This window comes from Oncorhynchus keta, chromosome 32, assembly GCF_023373465.1.
Source record: "Oncorhynchus keta strain PuntledgeMale-10-30-2019 chromosome 32, Oket_V2, whole genome shotgun sequence".
Lineage (NCBI taxonomy): Eukaryota > Metazoa > Chordata > Actinopteri > Salmoniformes > Salmonidae > Oncorhynchus > Oncorhynchus keta.
In genome coordinates this window covers 22,609,379-22,635,554 of record NC_068452.1, presented here as the reverse complement: position 1 = coordinate 22,635,554, position 26,176 = coordinate 22,609,379, and the positions used below count along the sequence as shown (strand labels likewise).

The 26,176-nt window shown below is 44.1% G+C and overlaps 1 protein-coding gene across 1 annotated transcript in view; it reads left to right on the top strand.

Annotated features, from left to right (window-relative positions):
* Positions 1-26,176, top strand: part of LOC118384511 (protein tweety homolog 3-like) — a 72,120-nt gene that overhangs the window by 20,167 nt on the left and 25,777 nt on the right. The window contains exons 2-3 of the mRNA XM_035771111.2: positions 3,863-4,032; positions 25,964-26,075. Coding sequence (XP_035627004.1) covers positions 3,863-4,032; positions 25,964-26,075 — 282 coding nt within the window. The remainder of the gene's footprint in view (positions 1-3,862; positions 4,033-25,963; positions 26,076-26,176) is intronic.

Here is a 26,176-nt window from a genome sequence, read left to right as displayed (position 1 = left end):
ATCGTAAGATCTGATCCCAGACCATATGACATCTACGTTGCAGCCTAGCCAGGACTTTATGTCAGTATTGAACCCACTTTCTTATCATTTTGATCCACTTTACCCGTAGGTGAATAAAGTGTCCTACTACTACATAAATTGTCTTGCTGATATGATTTTACACTCCAAGTTGAGAAGGCTACACTGCCAATAGAGAAGACAAGCTCTTGCTATTCTTTGGACATTAGGCTAAATCAGGGGAGCAGGCATATCCTCATTGATACGGGCCGTGCTCCCAGATTGGCTTGTTTTAGCTGCATTCCTGCTCAGTTGCAGCATTCTGTTTCCTGTTCACTTTTGCCTTACTTTTAAGCCAGTTGGCAGTTTCCACATAGACCCTTGTTCTCTTTTCCCTGTTCTGAAATGAGGCTATGTGAGAGAGATTCATTTGCCACTATAGCACACTCCAAATAATGTCTTAATGAATGAATGAATCATGCTTTATAAAGCTCATAACGGGCTCTACCCAGTTGGTAGACTTCTGCCTATATCCTCTTTCATTTAAGGAATGTGAATTATTTGTTTTCTAAGCAATCTTTACTTGGCATACAGTTAGTTGGCAGTATAAAGTCTATTTTGTTTTTCCTGTGCAAGAATTAATGACCTTTTGTCTGAGATGGGCTCGATAAGTAAATGCATCTGAATATCATTAAAGTCAAGAAGTCTTAATGGATTTACTTTGAGAGCCTTCATTTCCTTTTATCTACTGTTCCATTTTAGGGAGAATGCTTTGTTTTTTTTGTTCGCTTTTCACTGTCCGCACTCGAGGTCGACCGATCAAGTTTTCATAACAATCGGAAATCGGTATCTTTGAGCGCCAATTTTTTTAATATATATATTTATTTAACTAGGCATGTCAGTTAAGAACACATTCTTATTTTCAATGACGGCCTAGGAACAGTGGGTTAACTGCCTCGTTCAGGGGCAGAATGACAGATTTTCACCTTGTCAGCTCGGGAGATCCAATCTTGCAACCTTACAGTTAACTAGTCCAACGCAATAACGACCTGCCTCTCTCTCGTTGCACTCCACAAGGAGACTGCCTGTTACGTGAATGCAGTAAGCCAAGATAAGTTGCTAGCTAGCATTAAACTTATCTTATAAAAAAAACTATCAATCATAATCACTAGTTGATGATATTACTAGATATTATCTAGTGTGTCCTGCGTTGCATATAATCTGACTGAGCATACAAATATCTAAGTATCTGACTGAGCGGTGGTAGGCAGAAGCAGGCGTGTAAATATTTATTCAAACAGCACTTTCGTGCATTTTGCCAGCAGCTCTTCGTTGAGCGTCAAGCATTGCGCTGTTTATGACTTCAAGCCTATCAACTCCCGAGATGAGGCTGGTGTAACCGAAGTGAAATGGCTAGCTAGTTAGCGCGCACTAGTAGCATTTCAAACGTCACTCGCTCTGAGCCTTCTAGTAGTTGTTCCCCTTGCTCTGCATGGGTAACCCTGCTTCGATGGTGGCTGTTGTGTTGCTGGTTCGAGCCCAGGGAGGAGCGAGGAGAGGGACGGAAGCTATACTGTTACACTGGCAATACTAAAGTGCCTATAAGAACATCCAATAGTCAGAGGTTAATGAAATACAAATGGTATAGAGGGAAATAGTCATATAATTCCTATAATAACTACAACCTAAAACTTCTTACCTGGGAATATTGAAGACTCGTGTTAAAAGGAACCACCAGCTTTCATATGTTCTCATGTTCTGAGCCAGGAACTGAAACTTTAGCTTTCTTACATAGCACACATTGCACTTTTACTTTCTTCTCCAACACTTTGTTTTTGCATTATTTAAACCAAATTGAACATGTTTCATTATTTACTTGAGGCTAAATTGATTTTATTGATGTATTATATTAAGTTAAAATTAGTGTTCATTCAGTATTGTTGTAATTGTCATTATTACAAATAAAATAAAAATTGGCCTATTAGTATCGGCCTTTTTGGTCATCCAATAATCGCTATCGCCGTTGAAAAATCATAATCGGCCAACCTCTAGTCCGCACGCATGAACAGAAGACTGGAGCCCAGGTGGCGCCTAAAATTAGATCCTTATTTAGCATTTGCCCAAAGGAGCTGGGCTGTCCTGCATTTTGTAAATCATTTCCTATCTCAAAGGAGCTCAGAGCAGCTGATGTTGAGGAAGGGTGTGGTAATACTGGATTCATTCTCATTTAAGGCGTTACAACAACAGGAGAAGGTGAAGAAGAACAATAATCCAAAAGACCATTTCCTATGCACGTTTGTTCTCAACCTGATATCCATGAGGTAGTGAAGCCAAATAATTACCACTGCTACCTGGGCATTTTAATAATATACAGTATTTCATTCGGCAAATCACTTCAAATGTACATCTGATAGCAGTAAAGAGCGAGTGAGCGGTGCTAAGCCCAAATGACAATGGCCTTCCTCTGTCACCCCAGGGCTATGGTCACTTAAGACTTTGTCTGGAGTGGAATGACAGTCATTCTTCTCTTTTCCCTCTGCTGGAGAAGTAAGTCGCCTCACACGAACCCTGACTCTCTTTACCCCACTTCCTATACAGTCACAAGCTCTGGTCTGGCCTGAGCCAACACAATAATCTCCAGCACCCCGTTCTGGAAAGGGGAAGATGGCAGCTTGTGAGCGTCCAAAGATTCCAGTCATTTTGAAGTGCTCACATGGAAACAGGGGTTCACTGGGCCCACAAAAAATCAAGTTATTTGATATTAAGCCACGCCCAAATTTCATACAGGATATATCCATTACGATGAATCACAAGACTGACGGTACTGTACAGCAGACAGATTGGGAGCATAATATGCTTTACAGTATCTTCTGTTTTTATGATTCATCGTAATGGATATATCCTGTTTGAAATTTGGGCTTGATTTGAAATAATTGTGGCCTTCCCCTGTATTATGAGAACGGGCTTTAAGTGAAACTTCAAAAATGAGGCCAGGGAAACACAGATTATTCATGTGTGAGGACATCCGAGACTAAGATTATATGCTTTCTATGTGTTTCAGTAGGCTTTCTCAGAGTATGCGTTTTGTGGTGGTGTGTTTGTGCTTGTTCATGATGGGGGGGGTTTTAATGAGACTTGAGGTTTTTCTCCTCTGCTTCTATGTTATTCTCAAAGTTATGACGATAACCCTTAATTAACTGTGATCTGGTGTAAATGAGCTATGACGAGCCAAAGGGCATAGCTAATAATCAGAGAGACCATCTCATTGCCATGTGACTCCTCTGGGTGGTCAGAGTGTATATCTGCTTTAATAGCTCCTCATTCCTTGCAGACTGGATGTGCAAGATAGCCTAGCGGTTAGAGTGTTGGGCCAGTAACCAAAAGCTTACTGGTTTGAAGCCCCAAGCCGGCATTGTGGGGAAATCTGCCGTTCTGCCCTTGAGCAAGGCAGTTAATCCCCTACATCAACTGCTCACTGCTCCCTGGTCTCTGATGACATGGACGTCTTTTAAGGCAGCCCCCCCCCCCCCACCTCTCTGATTCAGAGGGGTTGCCATAAATACGGAAGACACATTTAGGTTGAATGCATTGTTGTGCAACTGACTAGGTATCCCCTTTCCCCCAATATCATTCCAACGGGCAACAGCTATGCAGTAAAAAAAAATTAAGGTCTAAATTAGACTATTGTTCTAGGACCACAAAATGGATCCTGGATGCTTGGCTCCTGTATCTCTACATCCTACAAATTCTCTCTGAAAGCTTTCCCCAGCAGGTGTGTGTGTGTGTAATAACTGCAAAACTTTCCGTTGCTATTATTCATTATGTGTGTGAGATGACGTCTCATCGTCCTCTTGTTCCCCCTCAGTCCATCCTGCTGCTGGGAGGCGTGGCTCTAGCTTGCCTGGCCCTGGACCTCCTCTTCCTGCTCTTCTACTCCTTCTGGCTGTGCTGCCGGCGGAAGAAGAGCGAGGAGCAGCCCAACGCCGACTGCTGCTGCACCGCCTGGTGTGTCATCATCGCCACGCTCGTCTGCAGGTGAGTCCCACATGGAAAGACGTACGGCTGTGATCACTCAACAGACCCTTGGTTCACTACCCAAAATACAGGCCTAGCTGTAATGAGGTGGGCCATCTCTAATTTCAACATGTAAAGCCTGGGACTGCAGATGACAATGCAAGGATTAGCAGTGTTCGCCATCACCCCTTAACATCCTCGATTGGCCCTGTAGTGCACAGACATAAGCGCGTTCCATGCATGATGGAGCAGTTTGTGTCTTTTTAATCTCCTCCTTGATACCTTTGTTATCTAACACATTGCCAGCAGTCTTCCTCTGAGATGAGTGAACACCACCCACGGTGTCATACGTGACTGGCTTTAAGACCTCATGCCAAGTCTGCCGGAGGGAATTTATTAGGGGTTTAACGTGTATGTATTCATGTATTCGTGTATTCGTGTTCGGTCCATAATGTGAACCCGAATGAATACATAAAAGATATTTACAGTCCAACATAAGAGTACATTTCAGGCTATTCTGTTAAAACAGCTAGTTCCTTTGCATAATTGTTTTTGCAACATTTTCATTTTAATTGCCTCATATCAAACTGTACTTTTGTGAGGTGCAGAAGTAAATAATTTTTGTATGATGGTGAGTGGTGGGATTGATTAACCAGAATTAACCAGAATTTAACCAGAATTTATATACACTGCTCAAAAAAATAAAGGGAACACTAAAATAACACATCCTAGATCTGAATGAATGAAATATTCTTATTAAATACTTTTTTCTTTACATAGTTGAATGTGCTGACAACAAAATCACACAAAAATGATCAACGGAAATCAAATTTATCAACCCATGGAGGTCTGGATACTCAAAATTAAAGTGGAAAACCACACTACAGGCTGATCCAACTTTGATGTAATGTCCTTAAAACAAGTCCAAATGAGGCTCAGTAGTGTGTGTGGCCTCCATGTGCCTGTATGACCTCCCTACAATGCCTGGGCATGCTCCTGATGAGGTGGCGGATGGTCTCCTGAGGGATCTCCTCCCAGACCTGGACTAAAGCCAGAACTCAGGGCCAACCGCACCAGCATAGGATCCTCAGACCCCTTGTGAGACCATATCTCGGTACCTAATGGCAGTCAGGCTACCTCTGGCGAGCACATGGAGGGCTGTGCAGCTCCCAAAATAAATGCCACCCCACACTATGACTGACCCTCCACCAAACCGGTCATGCTGGAGGATGTTGCAGGCAGCAGAACGTTCTCCACGGCGTCTCCAGACTGTCACGTGCTCAGTGTGAACCTGCTTTCATCTGTGAAGAGCACAGGGCGCCAGTGGCGAATTTGCCAATCTTGGGTGTTCTCTGGCAAATGCCAAACGTCCTGCACGGTATTGGGCTGTAAGCACAACCCCCACCTGTGGACGTTGGGCCCTCATACCACCCTCATGGAGTCTGTTTCTGACCATTTGAGCAGACACATGCACATTTGTGGCCTGCTGGAGGTCATTTTGCAGGGCTCTGGCCTGCTGCACAAAGGCGGAGGTAGCATTTCCACGTGCCTCCATGCTCTGGGCTGACAGACACAGAAAACCTGCCACAGCAGATGCCATCCTCCTGCTCCTCCTTGAACCACAAAAAGGCGGAGGTAGCGGTCCTGCTGCTGGTTTGTTGCCCTCCTGTGAAATGGCCTCCTCCACGAAGTGTGATTAACTGGTAGTGCCTCCATGCTCTGGGAAAAATCACCCTACAGGTACTGACAGACACAGAAAACAGTTCTGTCACAACAGACAATGCCAGGAACATTGTGAATGCTGAACACAGCTTTAATTTTCCCACTGCATTGACTGTGCCATCCTGATGAGCTGCACTACCTGAGCCACTTGTGTGGGTTGTAGACTCCGTCTCATTGAACCACTAGAGAAAGCACCACCTGAAGTGCCAAGTTGACCAAAATACAAGAAGCAGATCACATTGGACCAGGAAAACTTTGGCCCATTAACACACACACTGTCAGATGCCACTCCAAGAGCAGACTTCATTTGACATTGGACTTCACAAACCACGGGTTGCATATCTGGGGATGCCTCAATCACACAATCTAGAACCTAGACTAAGAAAGGAAAGCTATCTAACTACTTACAGTTGAAGTCGGAAGTTTACACACACTTAGGTCATTAACTTATTTTTCAACCACTCCACAAATGTCTTGTTAACAAACTATAGGTTTGGCAAGTCGGTTAGGACATCTACTTTGTGCATGACACAAGTAATTATTCCAACAATTGTTTACAGACAGATTATTTCATTTATAATTCACTGTATCTCAATTCCAGTGGGTCAGAAGTTTACATACACGAAGTTGACTGTGCCTTTTAAATAGCTTCGAAAATTCCAGAAAAGGATGTCATGGCTTTAGAAGCTTCTGATAGGCTAATTGACATCATTTGAGTCAATTGGAGGTGTACCTGTGGATGTATTTCAAGACCTACCATCAAACTCAGTGCCTCTTTGCCTGACATCATGGGAAAATCCAAAGATAACAGCCAAGACCTCAAATTGTAGACGAGTCTGGTTCATCCTTGGGAGCAATTTCCAAACAAATCAAATCAAATTGTATTTGTCACATACACATGGTTAGCAGATGTTAATGCGAGTGTAGCGAAATGCTAGTTCCGACAATGCAGTAATAATCAACAAGTAATCTAACTAACAATTCCAAAACTACTGTCTTATACACAAGTGTAGGGGGATAAAGAATATCTACATAAAGATATATGAATGAGTGATGGTACAGAGCGGCATAGGCAAGATACAGTAGATTTACATTTACATTTAAGTCATTTAGATGGTATCGAGTACAGTATATACATATGAGATGAGTATGTAAACAAAGTGGCATAGTTAAAGTGGCTAGTGATACATGTATTACATAAAGATGCAGTAGATGATAGGTACCACGTTAATCTGTACAAACAATAGTATGCCAGTATAAACACCATGGGACCACGCAGCCGTCACACCGCTCAGGAAGGAGACGCATTCTGTCTCCTAGAGATGAACGTACTTTGGTGCGATAAGTGAAAATCAATCCCAGAAACAAAGGACCTTGTGAAGATGCTGGAGGAAACGGGTACAAAAGTATATATCCACAGTAAAACAAGTCCTATATCGACATAACCTGAAAGGCCACTCAGCAAGGAAGATGCCACTGCTCCAAAGCCCCCATTTAAAAATAATAACTTTTTTTTATTTTAAGAGCCAGACTACTGTTTGCAACTGCACATGGAGACAAAGATCATACTTTTTGGAGAAATGTCTTCTGGTCTGATGAAACAAAAATACAACTGTTTGGCCATAATGACCATCGTTATGTTTGGAGGAAAAAGGGGGGTGCTTGCAAGCCGAAGAACACCATCCCAACCATGAAGCAGGGGGTGGCAGCATCATGTTGTGGGGGTGCTTTTCTGCAGGAGGGACTGGTGCACTATAGGAAAATTATGTGGATATATTGAAGCAACATCTCAAGACATCAGTCAGGAAGTTAAAGCTTGGTCGCAAATGGGTCTTCCAAATGGACAATGACCCCAAGCATACTTCCAAAGTTGTGGCAAAATGGCTTAAGGACAACAAAGTCAAGGTATTGGAGTGGCCATCACACAGCCCTGACCCCAATCCAGTAGAACATTTTTGGGCAGAACTGAAAAAGCTTGTGGTGCAAGGAGACCTACAAACCTGACTCAGTTACACCAGCTCTGTCAGGAGAAATGGGCCAAAATTCACCCAACTTATGGTGAGAAGCTTGTGGAAGGCTTCCTGAAACATTTGACCCAAGTTAACCTGTTATGGCTGCATCCCTTGTTCTCAATTTCCTCCTGAAGACATACCCTAATCTAACTGCCTGTAGCTCAGCCCCAGAGGCAAGGATATGCATATTCTTGGTATCATTTGAATGGAAACATTCTGAAGTTTGGAAATGTTAATTGAATGTAGGGGAATATAACACCAATAGATCTGGTAGAAGAAAAAAACCTCAAAAATGAGCGAGCTACATGACATTGAGCATGAAGTCACCCAGGTGTCCCACACAAATGTACCCAAGTGGCCGAATTGGTACAGTGATTCATTTTGAAGGAAAGAACGATATACAAAATACATAAATGCTATTCTAACACACACCCCCCAAAAATATATATTAAAAAATATATATATACCGTAATTTCTGGACTATAAGCCGCTACTTTATTCCCACGCTTTGAACCTTGAGGTTTATACAATGACACGGCTAATTTATAGATTTTTCCCGCTTTCACAAGATTCATGCCGCCAAAAAACTGAGCACTGTCACATAATGTGACGTGAATCGAGCACGCTCAAACTTCCCATCATTCTGATTACGGTAGTAATTCTGTCACCCTCATCATGGCAAAGACACGGAGAAATGCATATGATGCAGCTTTCAAGTTGAAAGCGATCGATCTGGCTGTTGGAAAAGGAAATAGAGCTGCCGTACGGGAGCTTGGCCTTAATGAGTAGGTGATAAGACGTTGGAAACAGCAGCGTGAGGAACTGACTCGGTGCAAAAAGACAAGAAAAGCTTTCAGAGGGAAGAAAAGCAGATGGCCCAAAGTATTTGCAGCCACTCAACATCAGTGTAAGTCGTGCATTTAAGGTGGCGCTCCTTGTTCAGTGGGAGGCTTGGATGACAAGTGGGGAGAAATCCTTCACTAAAACGGGCTGCATGCGAAGAGCATCTTATGGTCAAGTCTGCCAGTGGGTCCTGACAGCGTGGAGCATTGTCAAAAAATCCACTATCATCAACGGGTTTCGAAAGGCTGGACTGCTGCGTGTTGAAGGGGCAGCATGAGCTGAGCTGGGTATTTGCCTCCGGATGAAAGTGACGAGAGCGACAATGAAAATGATCCAATATGGGATGAAGCAATTCTGAGGCTATTTAACTCCGACACCGAAGGAGATTACTTCAGTGGTTTCAGTGCACAGGAGGAGGAAGATAGTGCCCAAGTTCATTTGTTTCAATGTACCGGTAGTCACCTGCGGCTTATAGACATGTGCGGCTTATTTATGTACAAAATACATATTTTTTAATAATTCAGTGGGTGCGGTTTATATTCAGGTGTGCTTAATAGTCCAGCAATTACGGTATTTATAAATAAAAATAACAAGAGTAACTATTTACACATGTTCTATTTACAATATTTTGAAGACCCTCAGTCCTCTACACAATATTGTGCTGCTGGTGCCATGGCCCATAGCATAGGTGTAAAGCAGAGGCTTACTGAACAGGTGGTGCAGGTGATGGGGAATTTCCTGTTACAAAGGGCACAACGGCATCTCCCTACTGTGCCCTTTTTGCCCTGAGGCACATTCATGCCTGCAGAGATGAATCTGGTCAGGTGAACAACACTGGTTGGAGCAGAAGGGACAGAGGTAGAGGGGACAGAAGGTGCTACAGTGGACCTACTTTAGCTGGCAAGCTCCTGGATGAGCAGCTCCCCGAAGGCTAGCTGTGAGATGGGGGGCTGTCCACAGCTCTTGGCCATTTCCTTCTGCAGGATGAAGGAATTCACCACAGCAATGTCAATGAAATTATAGAAAAATGTCTTGTACCATTTCATGGTCTTGTGGAGAACATTGTAGTATCATATCCTACCTCCCATGCCCTTGTTGTAGTCCTTCACAGCAGCTGGAACGGGGACATTTTTTGTGGTCCGTGCCCCGCTACCGTCCTTCACACGCCTGACGACGTCTTCGCCACTGGAGGACTTGTGGATAGTTGTGCACATGACCACCTCTCTGGGATCCATCCACTTTACAAAGAGCAGGCCATCTTCACAAATCCATCTCATGGTACCCCGCTCAGCCCGCTTAGGCATGTTGTTCACCTTTGTTTTTGGAAAGCCCTCTCTGTTTGTCCGAATGGTGCCACAAGCCCACACTTCCCGCTTCCTCATCTCTGTAAACAGGGTAGGGCTTGTGTAGAAGTTGTCCACAAACAGGTTGTAGCCCTTCCCCAGCAGTTGAAAATCCAATAACTCCATAACGGAATCATAACTCAGTCCATTACCGGTAGCAAAACTGTTTATCCCCTCATAAACACAAAAATTGCAAGTGTAGGGACACAGAATCTTCCAAAACAAACAGTTTGTAACCCCATTTGGTTGGTTTGTTACGCATGTACTGTTTGATGCTGATTCTGGCCTTTGAGGCTACCATCCTCTCATCGATGAACAGGTTCTGGGCAGGCTGAAAGTAGGACTTGCAGGCCTCAACGATGCTGGGTTAGAGAGGTTTGATTTTGCAGAGCCTATCAAACCTTGCGGTGCCTCTCTTCTTGTCATTCTCCCCATCAACTTCTGGGTCACTGATGTGAAGCGCCCGTGATATAGTCAGAAACCTTTTACAAGACATGACAGTGGTGGGGAAAGGCAGTTGATAGAGAGTTGATGTTTTCCAGTAGTCCCTCAGAGTTTTCAACTTCACCAGCTCCATGTAAATGACCAGTGAAAGAAAGCAGAAAAGGTCTGACATGGAAATGGTCTTCCATGCCTCTTTCTTTCCTGCCTGCTTCTTAGCCCCTGACGAGGTGAAAAACAGTTGAAAAAGTTGAAGGGGGCTGTACTTTGCTGTCATGTCTAGTTGAGGTCCTGGCTGCCTTTTTGGTCAAAAACTGTTGGAATTGGTTCCACATCTTCCAACACAGTTCAACGACCCTCTGGCCCTCTGTCTGTGGGTTTCTGTCTTCCCCACCTCCTCTTCTTTGTCACTGACTTCAAACCTCTAGATGGCAGGGTAGGTGTGGAGCCAGTGACAGCAGGGGTCCTGCTGGATGAACAAGCTTCAGAGGGGGATGGACACCTATACATTGGTGGCGCATAATCAGAATCGCTACCACTGTGGGGAAAATAATTGTTTCAGTAAGAATACTTTAACGTATGAGCCCTGTACCAACACGTAAAATAAACAGATGTATATAGAGTACAGGGAACATAATCACTATGGTGAAGTGCTGTTCCATTCCGTGTTTCTATAAAATAAATGTAAAAAATATCACACACACAATTTCTAGCCAATGTGTACCTTACACATTTCATTACTGATGATATTTGTATATATTGCAAACAAAAAGTCTCATAAATTATATTTTATATTAATTTTAAACAACGACATTAGCATGATAAGGTTTTACCAGTCCAGCATGGCATCCTCTCCGTACAGAAACATGTCTTCAACTTGCCTCGCTGAAAGATTCATCTTCCTGAAGCAACTCTGTCTCGCTTTCTCTATCAATTTCTTCTATAATTTTGGTTACATCTGTATATCTAGACTTTGTTTTAGCTTTTCCTGATTTATTTGCCATAATTTAAATATATAAAATTGCTGAAAATGCACTTCACTATGTACTTCTATGCATAACACTCGTGGCTCCGTCAAGTAGGATTTGCAATGGCAAATGAACTTCTTTTACGCCAGAGTTTACGCCAAAGGCTGGTCTTCGAACGTATAACCATTACATATTGCCGTTTGCCTCAGATCATTGGCTATCTTCCAAGCTAGATTTCAAGATGATCAGTGGTCATCGGGCCAAAATACAGTCAATCAACGACAGACCGCTCCTACCATTGGTGCGCAATGAGGTCTTCAAATCGGGTTGTTTCGGTCAATGCGTCCTGGAAAAAGAGCCATCAAGTGTGATTGTGTTACTAACAAACAGAGGATTGCAATGAAACCAACCATGACTGGATAAACGTGTGTTTAGTGTGTGTATTTACCACAAATGTTTCATCCAAAGTTGAATGAGACGGAAATCACGACGCAAGCGGTTTACAAATGTTTCGTGTTAGGCTATAAAAATGGATTTTATCAAACAAAACTAACATTCACTGTGGAGCTAGGACAATTGGCATTGCCACCAGAGGAATATTTAAGGTAAGTGATTTATTTTATTGTTATTTCTGACTTTTGTGACACTAATGCTTGGTTGGAAAATGCTAGTAATACTTTTGTTAGATGGGTGCTCTCCTCAGATAATCGCATGGTTTGCGTTCGACGTAAAGCCTTTTTGAAATCTGACACAGCGGCTGGATTAACAAGATGTTAAGCTTTTAAATGATGCAAGACACATGTATTTACAAGAATGTTTAATATTACAAATGGTGTATTTAGAATTTTAGCGCTCTGCAATTTCACTGGCTGTTGGCCAGGTGCCAGAGAGGTTAAAGCTGGTGCGAGAGAGGTTAAAGCTGGTGCGAGAGAGGTTAAAGCTGGTGCGAGAGAGGTTAAAGCTGGTGCGAGAGAGGTTAAAGCTGGTGCGAGATAGGTTAAAGCTGGTGAAGTGGTTGTTGTCTGACTGAGAGACGCTATTATGAAGATGAGGACATTTTGATTCTGTTTAGAGAGTAAGTTGATGCCACAGATCACTGATTAAGTGGAACGAGGAAGTTGGAGAGGCATTGTTGTATAATGTAATCTTCTGTATGATTATGAACAGTGAAGAGTGTTACACAGAAACCTTTTTTTTGTGGACATGTGATGGGTCTCAGCTGTTATTTTTATTTATTTTATTTAACCTTTTATTTAACAAGGTAAGTCAGCTGTTGAACAGCTCTAGGCTGAACCACAACTGGTTTAATGGCCAGCCATATTTAGGCTTTAATTTTAGAAAGGTAAATTAAAAATTATCATTGGTATATGCAAGTTCCTGCGCTGCACTGCAGTCAGCATTGCCATAGAATATTGCCAGTTTTCAGCGTCTCTGTCTGAAACGTTGGTTCCTTACCAAACACCATGCCAACGCCCCTATTCTCTGGGATAGACGTGATAACCGTGAGGCCTTGTCTCTGCAGGAAGTCCTCCAGCAATGTATTGGAAAGTAACGAAAAAGTTAGGAAAACAAAGGATTTCTCACATTCAAACTGAAATCATTTGACAAATGAGCTCCCACTGTAGTTTCCATGGCAACATCCTCTCAGAAGCCAACTCAGGACACAGAAGAAGACTCAGAGGGGCTGGCTCAGCGCAGGCAGGGCTCTGGCTCAGAGCAGGCAGAGGGATACTCAAGGACTCTGGTGGTTTAGCGTTAGAACCCTTTGAATGACAATAATATTGTGGTGTATTTTCAGGAATTAGGCTACCCCAAGAATTCTGCAAACTAATCACACTAGATGGCATACTATACTGGACAAAATGTAAATGCAACATGTAAAGTGTACAGAAATACAAGATCCCAGATATTTTCCATACACACAAAGATTATTTCTCTCAAATATTGTGCACAAATTTGTGTACATCCCTGTTAGTGAGCATTTCTCCTTTGCCATATCATATCAAGAAGCTGATTTAAACAACATGGTCATTACACAGGTGCACCTTGTGCTGGAGACAATATAAGGCCACTCTAAAATGTGCAGTTTCATCACACAACACAATGCCACAGATGGCTCAAGTTTTGAGGGAGTGTGCAATTGGCATGCTGACTGCAGGAATGTCCAACAGAGTCAGAGAATTGAGTGTTAATTTCTCTACCATAAGCCGCCTCCAACAACGTTTTATAGAATTTGTCAGTACCATGCTGTATTTATGTCTGTAATAAAGCCCTTTTGTGGGGAAAAAATTCATTCTGATTGGCTGAGCATGGCTCCCATGACTGCGCCCCTGCCCAGTCATGTGAAATTTATTGATTTATTTCAATTGACCAATTTCCTTCTATGAACTGTAACTCTTTGAAATGTTGCATGTTGCGTTTTATATTTTTGTACAGTATACTTCAATGGGATGGCAAAGTATCACATTGGGGTAAATGCCAAGGACGATATACCCTTTCACTATCAAAGAGTAGCTCTGTGTCTAGTACAGTGGGAAACCAGACCAAACTGTTGTCTGTTTCTGAGTCCTTCCTTCTGGAGTCCCTCCCAACCAATAATTTACACGGCTGTCTGGAATAACAACAGGCTAGTCCACCACAGTCACACAGACAAGCTTTGGAATCCCTGGGTCTCACAAAGGGTCATGTTCTGAGTGGCAGTGACAGATAAGTGAATGAACAGTGCTGTCTGTCAAAATAATGTACCTAGAATTCCTAGAAAAACCTTCCTTTTCGATTATGCAGCCCCTTTGTCAGTGATCTCTTAAGACAAAGCTATTGGCCAGAATGGCCACTCTGTAGTGTCTGGGGCACAGCCCAGTATTTATGACTGATGATAGGTTTTTTGTCTTCTCACCTCAGTCTCCCTCCATCCGTCTGTGGGATAAGCACTTCCCAGCCTTCTGTTTTCAAGGCGCTGTGACCCAGGTGGTACCTCTCCCTGAACTGTAATTGCATTTCTGGTTGAATCTGAATGATGGATATCTGTCCTCCCTGAACCCCAGTGAGTATTGACCATCTGCACCTGTCACTGCCTTAACAGTGAGCTTCTGGAGTCTCTCTGCCCGCCTCTCCTGCCCTGCCCCTCCTGTGAGAACAAATCCATCCACATGATGCAAGTCTCTGCAAGCCCAGGCAGCTGAAAATATTTCTTCCCGGCTGTGGGAGTCTTGTCGACTCCCATCTATGCTTGTAGAGAGAAGAGATTCATCAAACTTTCTTCGCCCTACCCTCCTTTCACAAGCTATGAGAGGGTCTCTCCCAATTGGGAAGGAGCACAGCCCATAATAAGCAGCGGAGGTATCATGAATTTAACTACTCTCTGTGCTTAATGCTATTGTGTAATTCATGTGGTCTGTGCTAGGGATGGGCCCGGTTAATCGAACGGACGTTAGTATTTGATTATTTGCGAGTGTACATGTGGAGGCCTATTTTAACATTGAAAAGGCTTTGTCTGAGTTAACTAAAATGATCCATGAAGTGACATTACTACATACAAGTAAATACCGTGACATTTGACATTCTATATTTAATAAAACAACAAACTTTTTAATATAAAAAAGACACATTAATATTAAAAAAGACACACTGGTAGCCTTCACACATTTCACACGTGTAAATCGGTAGGTGATATGAACAAAACCTTTAAACAGGTCAACATTCACAAAGCCGCTGGGCCAGACGGATTACCAGGACATGTACTCAAAGCATGGGCGGATCAACTGTCAAGTGTCACTGACATTTTCAACCTCTCCCTGACTGAGTCTGTAATACCTACATGTTTCAAGCAAACAACCATTGTCCCTGTGCGCAAGAAAGCGAAGGTAACCGGCCTAAATGACTACCGCCCTGTGGTACTCACGTCGGTAGCCATGATGTGCTTTGAAAGGCTAGTCATGGCTCACATCAACAACATCCTCCCGGACATCCTAGACCCACTCCAATTTGCATACCGCCCCAACAGATCCACAGACGACAAAATCTCAATCGCACTCCACACTGCCCTTTCTCACCTGGACAAAAGGAACACCTATGTGAAAATGTTGTTCATTGACTACAGCTCAGCATTCAACACCATAGTGCCCACGAAGCTCATCACTAAGCTAAGGACTCTGGGACTAAACACCTCCCTCTGCAACTGGATCCTGGACTTTCTAACGGACCGCAAAAGGTGGTAAGAGTAGGCCACAACACGTCTGCCACGCTGATCCTTAACACTGGGGCCCCTCAGGAGTGTGTACTTAGTCCCCTCCTGTATTCCCTGTTCACCCACGACTGCGTGTACAAACACAACTCCAACACCATCATTAAGTTTGCTTGGTGTCCACATCACCAACGAACTATCATGGTCCAAACATACCAAGACAGTTGTGAAGAGGGCACGACAACACCTTTTCCCCCTCAGGAGACTGAAAATATTTGGCATGGGTCCCCAGATCCTCAAATGGTTCTACAGCTGCACCATTGAGAGCATCCTGAGCGGTTGCATCACCGCCTGATATGGCAACTGCTCGGCATCTGACCGTATGGCACTACAGAGGGTAGTGTGAATTGCCCAGTACATCACTGGGGCCAAGCTTCCTGCCATCCAGGACCTATATAATATGCGGTGTCAGAGGAAAGCCCATAAACTTGTCAGAGACCCCAGTCACACAAGTCATAGACTGTTTTCTGTGTTACCGCGCGGCAAGCGGTACCAGAGCGCCACGTCTAGGACCAAAAGGCTCCTCAACAGCTTCTACCCCCAAACCATAAGACTGCTGATCAATTCATAAAATCGCCACCGGACTATTTACATTGACCCCCCCCGAGTACAGTATATACATATGAGATGAGTATGTAAACAAAGTGGCATAGTTAAAGTGGCTAGTGATACATGTATTACATAAGGATGCAGTAGATGATATAGAGTACAGTATATACGTATGCATATGAGATGAATAATGTAGGGTGTGTAACATTATATTAGGTAGCATTGTTTAAAGTGGCTAGTGATATATTTTACATTTCCCATCAATTCCCATTATTAAAGTGGCTGGAGTTGAGTCAGTGTCAGTGTGTTGGCAGCAGCCACTCAATGTTAGTGGTGGCTGTTTAACAGTCTGATGGCCTTGAGATAGAAGCTGTTTTTCAGTCTCTCGGTCCCAGCTTTGATGCAACTGTACTGACCTCGCCTTCTGGATTATACCGGGGTGAACAGGCAGTGGCTCGGGTGGTTGTTGTCCTTGATGATCTTTATGGCCTTTCTGTAACATCGGGTGGTGTAGGTGTCCTGGAGGGCAGGTAGTTTGCCCCCGGTGTTGCGTTTTGCAGACCTCACTACCCTCTGGAGAGCCTTGCGGTTGTGGGCGGAGCAGTTGCCGTACCAGGCGGTGATACAGCCCGCCAGGATGCTCTCGATTGTGCATCTGTAGAAGTTTGTGAGTGCTTTTGGCGACAAGACGAATTTCTTCAGCCTCCTGAGGTTGAAGAGGCACTGCTGCGCCTTCTTCACGATGCTGTCTGTGTGAGTGGACCAATTCAGTTTGCCTGTGATGTGTATGCCGAGGAACTTAAAACTTACGACCCTCTCCACTACTGTTCCATCGATGTGGATAGGGGGGTGTTCCCTCTGCTGTTTCCTGAAGTCCACAATCATCTCCTTAGTTTTGTTGACGTTGAGTGTGAGGTTATTTTCCTGACACCACACTCCGAGGGCCCTCACCTCCTCCCTGTAGGCCGTTTTTGTCGTTGTTGGTGATCAAGCCTACCACTGTTGTTGTCCGCAAACTTGATGATTGAGTTGGAGGTGTGCGTGGCCACGCAGTCGTGGGTGAACAGGGAGTACAGGAGAGGGCTCAGAACGCACCCTTGTGGGGCCCCAGTGTTGAGGATCAGCGGGGTGGCCCACCTGGGGGCGGCCCGTCACGAAGTCCAGTTGCACAGGGCAGGGTCCCACACGAGCTTGGAGGGTACTATGGTGTTGAATGCCGAGCTGTAGTCGATGAACAGCATTCTCACATAGGTATTCCTCTTGTCCAGATGGGTTGTGGCAGTGTGCAGTGTGGTTGAGATTGCATCGTCTGTGGACCTATTTGGGCGGAAAGCAAATTGGAGTGGGCCTTGCGAGGGTTAACACGTTTAAATGTCTTACTCACCTCGGCTGCAGTGAAGGAGAGTCCGCATGTTTTCGTTGCAGGCCGTGTCAGTGGCACTGTATTGTCCTCAAAGCGGGCAAAAAAGTTATTTAGTCTGCCTGGGAGCAAGACATCCTGGTCCTTGATTAGGCTGGTTTTCTTCTTGTAGTCCGTGATTGACTGTAGACCCTGCCACATACCTCTTGTGTCTGAGCCGTTGTATTGAGATTCTACTTTGTCTCTATACTGACGCTTAGCTTGGTTGATAGCCTTATGGAGGGAATAGCTGCACTGTTTGTATTCGGTCATGTTATCAGTCACCTTGCCCTGATTAAAAGCAGTGGTTTGCGCTTTCAGTTTCACGCGAATGCTGCCATCAATCCACGGTTTCTGGTTAGGGAATGTTTTAATCGTTGCTATGGGAACGACATCTTCAACGCACGTTCTAATGAACTCGCACACCAAATCAGCGTATTCGTCAATGTTGTTATCTGACGCAATACGAAACATGTCCCAGTCCACGTGATGGAAGCAGTCTTGGAGTGTGGAGTCAGCTTGGTCGGACCAGCGTTGGACAGACCTCAGTGTGGGAGCCTCTTTTAGTTTCTGTCTGTAGGCAGGGATCAACAAAATGGAGTCGTGGTCAGCTTTTCCGAAAGGAGGGCGGGGCAGGGCCTTATATGCGTTGCAGAAGTTAGAGTAACAATGATCCAAGGTTTTTCCACCCCTGGTTGCGCAATCGATATGCTGATAAAATTTAGGGAGTCTTGTTTTCAGATTCGCCTTGTTAAAATCCCCAGCTACAATGAATGCAGCCTCTGGATAAATGGATTCCAATTTGCAAAGAGTCAAATAAAGTTCGTTCAGAGCCATCAATGTGTCTGCTTGGGGGGGAATATATACGGCTGTTATTATTATCGAAGAGAATTCTCTTGGTAGATAATGCGGTCGACATTTGATTGTGAGGAATTCTAAATCAGGTGAACAGAAGGATTTGAGTTCCTGTATGTTTCTTTCATCACACCATGTCTCATTAGCCATAAGGCATACGCCCCCGCCCCTCTTCTTACCAGAAAGATGTTTGTTTCTGTCGGCGCGATGCGTGGAGAAACCCGCTGGCTGCACCGCCTCCGATAGCGTCTCTCCAGTGAGCCATGTTTCCGTGAAGCAAAGAACGTTACAGTCTCTGATGTCCCTCTGGAATGCTACCCTTGCTCGGATTTCATCAACCTTGTTGTCAAGAGACTGGACATTGGCGAGAAGAATGCTAGGGAGTGGTGCACGATGTGCCCGTCTCCGGAGTCTGACCAGAAGACCGCCTCGTTTCCCTCTTTTACGGAGTGGTTTTTTTTGGGTCGCCGCATGGGATCCATTCTGTTGTCCTGGTTGAAAGGCAGAACACAGGATACGCGCCGCGAAAATCATATTCTTGGTCGTACTGATGGTGAGTTGACGCTGATCTTATATTCAGTAGTTCTTCTCGACTGTATGTAATGAAACCTGAGATGAACTGGGGTACTAATGTAAGAAATAACACGGGGGGACTGCATAGTTTCCTAGGAACGCGAAGCGAGGCGGCCATCTCTGTCGGCGCCGGAAGAGGCCTCACCACCACCCCTTCAAATGGGAAGCCAACATTGGGCCGGGACATAACTCTCAAGGTGGGTATACATTATAAGCTTAGTCCTGAGTTCGACTCTGGGCTAGGAGTTGTTGTACTTGTAGACAAGGAAGGGGAACGTGGTCTCTCACACACTGACCCCTGCCCGTCCCCCTGCTACAGCAGCAAACAGTTTTACAAAAAAACACATGTATTTCGGATATCCGATATTTAAAAAAATATATTTTTAAAAATTTGTATTATTCGAATAGTGAAAATATTTCAAATGCCCATCCCTTGTCTGTGAGCATGGAAGCCTTTTTGGAGGGGGAGAAAACAAATCCGGTCTGCCATTAATGATAAACAGTAACCAAAGTAGTGGATGGTTTTGTAACAGACTCTTAACTGTCATGCACTTTGTGTTGTGTGTTTAATAATCTGCCAATAAAGATTTGGGAGGATGAGGAAACAGCTCCTTACGCTATAATTTTGAAAACATGACCTTTGTGTTGTGGGTTCAGCCCCCAGGCCACCCAAACAAGTAAAACGTTTAGTCTGTTTCCTTTCTTTGTTTAGTACTTCTCAGGTCATGGCATCATTGTCGACACAGAGGCCCAGCCAGGAGTCTCAAGGTGCTGAAATAGAACTCGTTCTGCTCATCTAGGGACGGACAGATGGACACACAGATAGCAAGCTGTGGACAGTCACTGTCTGTAGCTCATACATAGATGATGATCAAAGCGGAAATAGGAAAGCAGCCACAAACGCAGAGCAAAATGGCCTCATGACAAGTGACAGGAGAAGGAAGGACCGACAGACATTAAAAAGGGCTGATATCTTCTGCTCTTTATCTTTTTCAGTGTTTTCCTGTTCACCTGTTGACCACATGGAAAAAGAGGCCTCGGCTCTTCATGGATCCACCCAAATAAATGGGCACTTTTTTAAAGAATCCTACCATTTGCTTTGTGCAGTTTATGTTCAGCATTGTGGAGGTGTGAGAACACAGCCTAAAAAAAAATTCCACTCCGTATCGGTCTGCCTTTTCTCTCATGTATAGATGAGAGGCCATCATGGTAAATAAGAATTTGTTCTTAACTGATTTGCCTAGGTAAATAAAGGTTAAATAAAAAATGTATAATAATACTATGTAAGGAATCCTCTGGGATTTGACTGTTAGGCCAGATACTTGTATTAGCATACAGTCTCAGAGGAGTCATGAGAAAGGGAAGAACAACCTGAGAGCAGAGCAAAGAACTCCCACACGTACTGAAAACTGAGTAATGTCTTACAAATGGAGGACGCCCAAGAGAGACACATTAAACGCTTCCATATCCCGAATAAAGAGTTAATTTATATGGGAGAGCTTGTGAAATCCAAGCATGAGCTTTTTGCTGACTCAATTGTGGAATCTTCCTGTTTTTGTCACATCCATTTTAACACTTGGCTTCGCTGAATCCTGTTTTCACTCCCCATGAGTTGGATCAGCTCAGAGCCATCTTGTTGGATTCAGCTGAAATCACTGCAGAGCGGCTCACAAAAGCATGGAGACTTGATGAGCATGTGGGCTGCATGACAATTACTCTCTCCCTGTGTGTCGTCGTCGTGTGTGTGGTGAGAGCGTGGGGAAAGTGGGATTAGAGCAATGAGTAAAAATGCTGAATGTGGAATATCAAATTCAGTTTAATGCCACGTGAATGAAAGGCAGTGTAAGTTTATGGTCCAACTGTCATGAAACTTGAGAGAATCTCTGCCATTTTGTTTTACTGAAGTCTTGCACAAAGCTCATGATTTGAGGGAGTCCTCGCAGTCACATGCCCATCTTCTGTCACTTTGTTACGTTTTGGCTGTGAAACTTGAGGTTGTCGAGATCAAAGGAGTTGTTGCTGCTTGCATAATTAAAGATGATGGAAAACCCATGGCAAGAGCCTAGGAAGCAGAACTGCCTTTCATGTAAATCCGTTTTTAGGCTTGACATGGAGTGTGCGATAACATCTTTCTGGTTTGTCTTCAGCCTGCTGTAAACTCACTGTGCTGGTCGATGACCGGGAGATGGAACTCGGATATGTCATTTCTGGCATTTTCTTTGTGAACACCTAAACATAAAGCACTTAAGACATTGCCTTGCTGCTTTGTCAGTCCTGAATCACTGACCTTACAGTGAGAGAAACAACAACGCTCTGTACATTTCTGTGAAACGGCACGGGGGTGTAATATGAACGACACAAACCGGATGTGTCTAGAAAACATTACAAACTCCTAAACTATCAGGGTGGTCGAACAACACTAAACCAACAAACTAGTGGGGTTGTTGTGTATTTAATCTCTGGCTGTGTTTCCTGTTCTAAGTTTCCACCACAGTTTACCAGTCCCCAGAGGGAGATGTGCTTTGTTTGCCCTGAACACAAACCCATAGTTCCAGCTCACCTTTCCATCCCTCAGAGTATGAGAGGAAGAGATTGCCCTAGCTAGCAGCAGTTCAGGAAATGGCCAATCCCATCCACTCATTGGCTGCAGGGTGAAGAGGAGTGGACTGGCTCCCATTTTAACAGGAGGTGTTTCCCTTGTCAACATGACATTTGATTTAATCCCCTCTGACATCAGATGCTCTTGTGTAAAGGACTGGGGATGTTATGTCACAGGCATGAAGAGTTAAGCCTAAACAGACCTGCTTTTTTTTTTTTTTTAAGGGAAAGGGGAAAGATCTGAGCTTCAAATTCACTGCTTGATTTTATGGGGGGGTGAACATTTGATATTATATCTTACTGGTAGGGTGGTTCGTTGAAGTCTGTTTTTTTTTTCACAAGATGTCTAGACCGCATAGGAGGGCTAGATCAGCTTAGTCTTCACAATATACACTGAGGGTACAACACATTAAGAACACCTAAAATCCACGTCAATCAGTGTAGACGAAGGGGAGGCAACAGGTTAAAGGATGATTTTTAAACCTGGAGACAATTGAGACGTGGATTGTGTATGTGTGCCATTGAAGGTGAATGGGCAAGACAAAAGATTTAAGTGCCTTTGAATGGGGTATGGTACTTGGTGCCAGGTGCACCGGTTTGTGTCAAGAACGGTTTGTGTCCAGCCAACTTGACACAACTGTGGGAAGCATTGGAATCAACCTGGGCCAGCATCCCTGTGGAACACTTTCGACAATGTCTTTCTCCAGGTTTTAACTTGTCTTATGTCTATAATGATTGACTCTGCTTCTTTCTCCCCTCCCTGAGGTAATTGTCGTATTGTACTGCTTTAACTTTGCTCAAAAGTGGTTGCCATGGCAATTTCATAAGTCATTGATGGTGCATCAAAATGTGATATCACTTGCCGTGGCTGCATCGTAGAATTCAGTTTGACTCTTTGTTCAGAGATATTCTCCTCATCTGTCCTTGAAGATTCTCCACTTCAACTGAGACATTATGTTGAGTAAGCCTAGTTTCTGTTGATGTAGCCTAGTTATTGCTGCAGCCTTACATGCATGACACTCAAACTTCTCTTTTGAAATGTTCAAAGTTTTGGTTATTACTGGAATGGCCTGGTCTTGGCTCCATTAGTGTTGAACAAGCTAGATGTTTATCAATGCCAGAGGAACCCTTTGTTTGGCCTTACCCCAGACCCACACCCTATACAGATCATCCTGGCAGATGTACTGACTTGCATGAATGATGGGGACTCTGCTACGGCTGCAAGAAAACATGTAACCATAGCCTTAGATGGCGTCTGTCTGAGAACCACAACTGAACGTACCTGCTTTAAACCTACTGTAGGATAATGGCAGTGAAACTTTGAAATCCTGCAATACAATGTTAAAAGCCAGTCTGTTTGACCAGAACGTCTCCTTTGATACGCTGCCCCCGGGCCTCCTTCCATCTTGCGTGTACAGTTCCTCCAACTGCCTTATAATGATGTCATCATGTAATCGGCCTATTTACTTTAGTTTATAGCTCTGAAGGACTCTGCATGGAGCCTGTCCTCCATCTGATGTTGTGTGTGTGTGTGTGTGTGTGTGTGTGTGTGTGTGTGTGTGTGTGTGTGTGTGTGTGTGTGTGTGTGTGTGAGAACTGTAAATGGACTGTCCTTCAACAAGCTGCTGTACACATGGAACGCTCCTCCAGTTTGAATGTGTTCAGCTGAGAGTGACCATATGGTCACCAGGCTATTGTTTGGGCTGGCTGTCTGGCTCGGCAGTCTCTCAGTCAGCAGGGAGGCAGTGATTGTGACTCCTATTGAACTGCTCACAATGGGAGGGAGTTGGAGAGAGAATATTTATTATTTTAATTATGTTAATATTGTAAGTCTCCAAAGTAAGCTTTGGCAATATGTACATTTTTACGTCATGCCGATAAGCAAATTGAGTACAGAGAGAGAGAGAGATGCTGTAGTGACCCCTGGCGGTGAGGTATTTGTTTCCCAAAGGGGAAAGAGGTTAAAAGTAGTGACAACTCCTCCTTAGACAAGGCTACCCCCTGATATCATTCTCATTGTTGATTCAATTGATCACCCCCCCACATGTATTGAGCAACAGTCCCACTCTCACCAGGTCTTCAGTTCCTACGGATTTCTTGGGTTTCACTGTTGAGCAAAATTCAATCGCATTCTAATCTAAAGGACAACTCAGACTTCTAAAGGCCTACTGGTATCAGTTTTTAATAGGTAGCTAATATTCAGAATGTTTGTAAATAATTAGATGATACAGTGCCTTGCGAAAGTATTCGGTCCCCTTGAACTTTGCGACCTTTTGCCACATTTCAGGCTTCAAACATAAAGATATAAAACTGTATTTTTTTGAGAAGAATCAACAACAAGTGGGACACAATCATAAAGTGGAATGACATTTATTGGATATTTCAAACTTTTTTAACAAATCAAAAACTGAAAAATTGGGCGTGCAAAATTATTCAGCCCCCTTAAGTTAATACTTTGTAGCGCCACCTTTTGCTGCGATTACAGCTGTAAGTCACTTGGGGTATGTCTCTATCAGTTTTGCACATCGAGAGACTGAATTGTTTCCCATTCCTCCTTGCAAAACAGCTCGAGCATTTGTGAACAGCAGTTTTCAGTTCTTTCCACAGATTCTCGATTGGATTCAGGTCTGGACTTTGACTTGGCCATTCTAACACCTGGATATGTTTATTTTTGAACCATTCCATTGTAGATTTTGCTTTATGTTTTGGATCATTGTCTTGTTGGAAGACAAATCTCCGTCCCAGTCTCAGGTCTTTTGCAGACTCCATCAGGTTTTCTTCCAGAATGGTCCTGTATTTGGCTCCATCCATCTTCCCATCAATTTTAACCATCTTCCCTGTCCCTGCTGAAGAAAAGCAGGCCCAAACCATGATGATGCCACCACCATGTTTGACAGTGGGGATGGTGTGTTCAGGGTGTTGCTTTTACGCCAAACATAACGTTTTGCATTGTTGCCAAAAAGTTCAATTTTGGTTTCATCTCACCAGATCACCTACTTCCACATGTTTGGTGTGTCTCCCAGGTGGCTTGTGGCAAACTTTAAACAATACTTTTTATGGATATCTTTAAGAAATGGCTTTCTTCTTGCCACTCTTCCATAAAGGCCAGATTTGTGCAATATACGACTGATTGTTGTCCTATGGACAGAGTCTCCCACCTCAGCTGTAGATCTCTGCAGTTCATCCAGAGTGATCATGGGCCTCTTGGCAGCATCTCTGATCAGTCTTCTCCTTGTATGAGCTGAAAGTTTAGAGGGACGGCCAGGTCTTGGTAGATTTGCAGTGGTCTGATACTCCTTCCATTTCAATATTATCGCTTGCACAGTGCTCCTTGGGATGTTTAAAGCTTGGGAAATCTTTTTGTATCCAAATCCGGCTTTAAACTTCTTCACAACAGTATCTCGGACCTGCCTGGTGTGTGCGCTTTTAACGGACCTCTGAGACTATCACAGTGCAGGTGCATTTATACGGAGACTTGATTACACACAGGTGGATTGTATTTATCATCATTAGTCATTTAGGTCAACATTGGATCATTCAGAGATCCTCACTGAACTTCTGGAGAGAGTTTGCTGCACTGAAAGTAAAGGGGCTGAATAATTTTGCACGCCCAATTTTTCAGTTTTTGATTTGTTAAAAAAGTTTGAAATATCCAATAAATGTCGTTCCACTTCATGATTGTGTCCCACTTGTTGTTGATTCTTCACAAAAATATACAGTTTTATATCTTTATGTTTGAAGCCTGAAATGTGGCAAAAGGTCGCAAAGTTCAAGGGGGGCGAATACTTTCGCAAGGCACTGTATGTGCATCAGAAATTCAGTGTTGTATGTTGCCACCTCGAATGCATTTGATTCCACTTGGGAACCACTCTAGCGCAGTGGTTCCCAACCTTTTTTGGTTACTGTACCACCATCTGAATTTTTCTCTGCCTGGAGTACCCCTGAAGTACCCCCTCATGTGCATTTTACCAGTAGGCCTATGGTCTCATGAGTCTTCTCAAGTACCCCCTGTGGATAGGCCAAGTACCCTCAGGGCTCCTGGTACTCCTGGTTGGGAACCACTGGTCTAGCACTAGCTGGGAGGCAGTAGGTCTTTGTGATTGCCAGGGCGGCTCTCCCTATAATCTCCGGCCTCCATGAATGGGCAAGGGTTGATCTCCTGTGTCAGTGCAGCCTTTGTTAGTTCTGGCGTGGGGCTTACTGACCCATTCCTCTTGGTTGCTATGGACTCTGTATAGGGAGTCTTTCTGCTGTAGCTCAATGCTGCCTGTTTAGTAGCATCTATCCCTGGCAGGGTTGATGCAGGGTTCACACGCCTACCCCGTACGTCTGTCTGTCTGCCGTGCTGTGCCGACCCCTCTTCCTCCTCCTAACCGCTTCCTCTCCTCCCCTTTGTCTCCCTTCAGCGCCGGCATTGCTGTTGGTTTCTATGGGAACGGCGAGACCTGTGACGGCGTGAACAGGCTGACGTACTCCCTGCGCCACGCCAACCGCACTGTGGCAGGAGTGCAGAAACTGGTAATACTCAGAACTCCCATTGAAACAATGACACCACAGCAAAATTTCTACTGTCACAGCCATAACATGGGCTGGGCCCACCATTCACAGTCATACTGTTG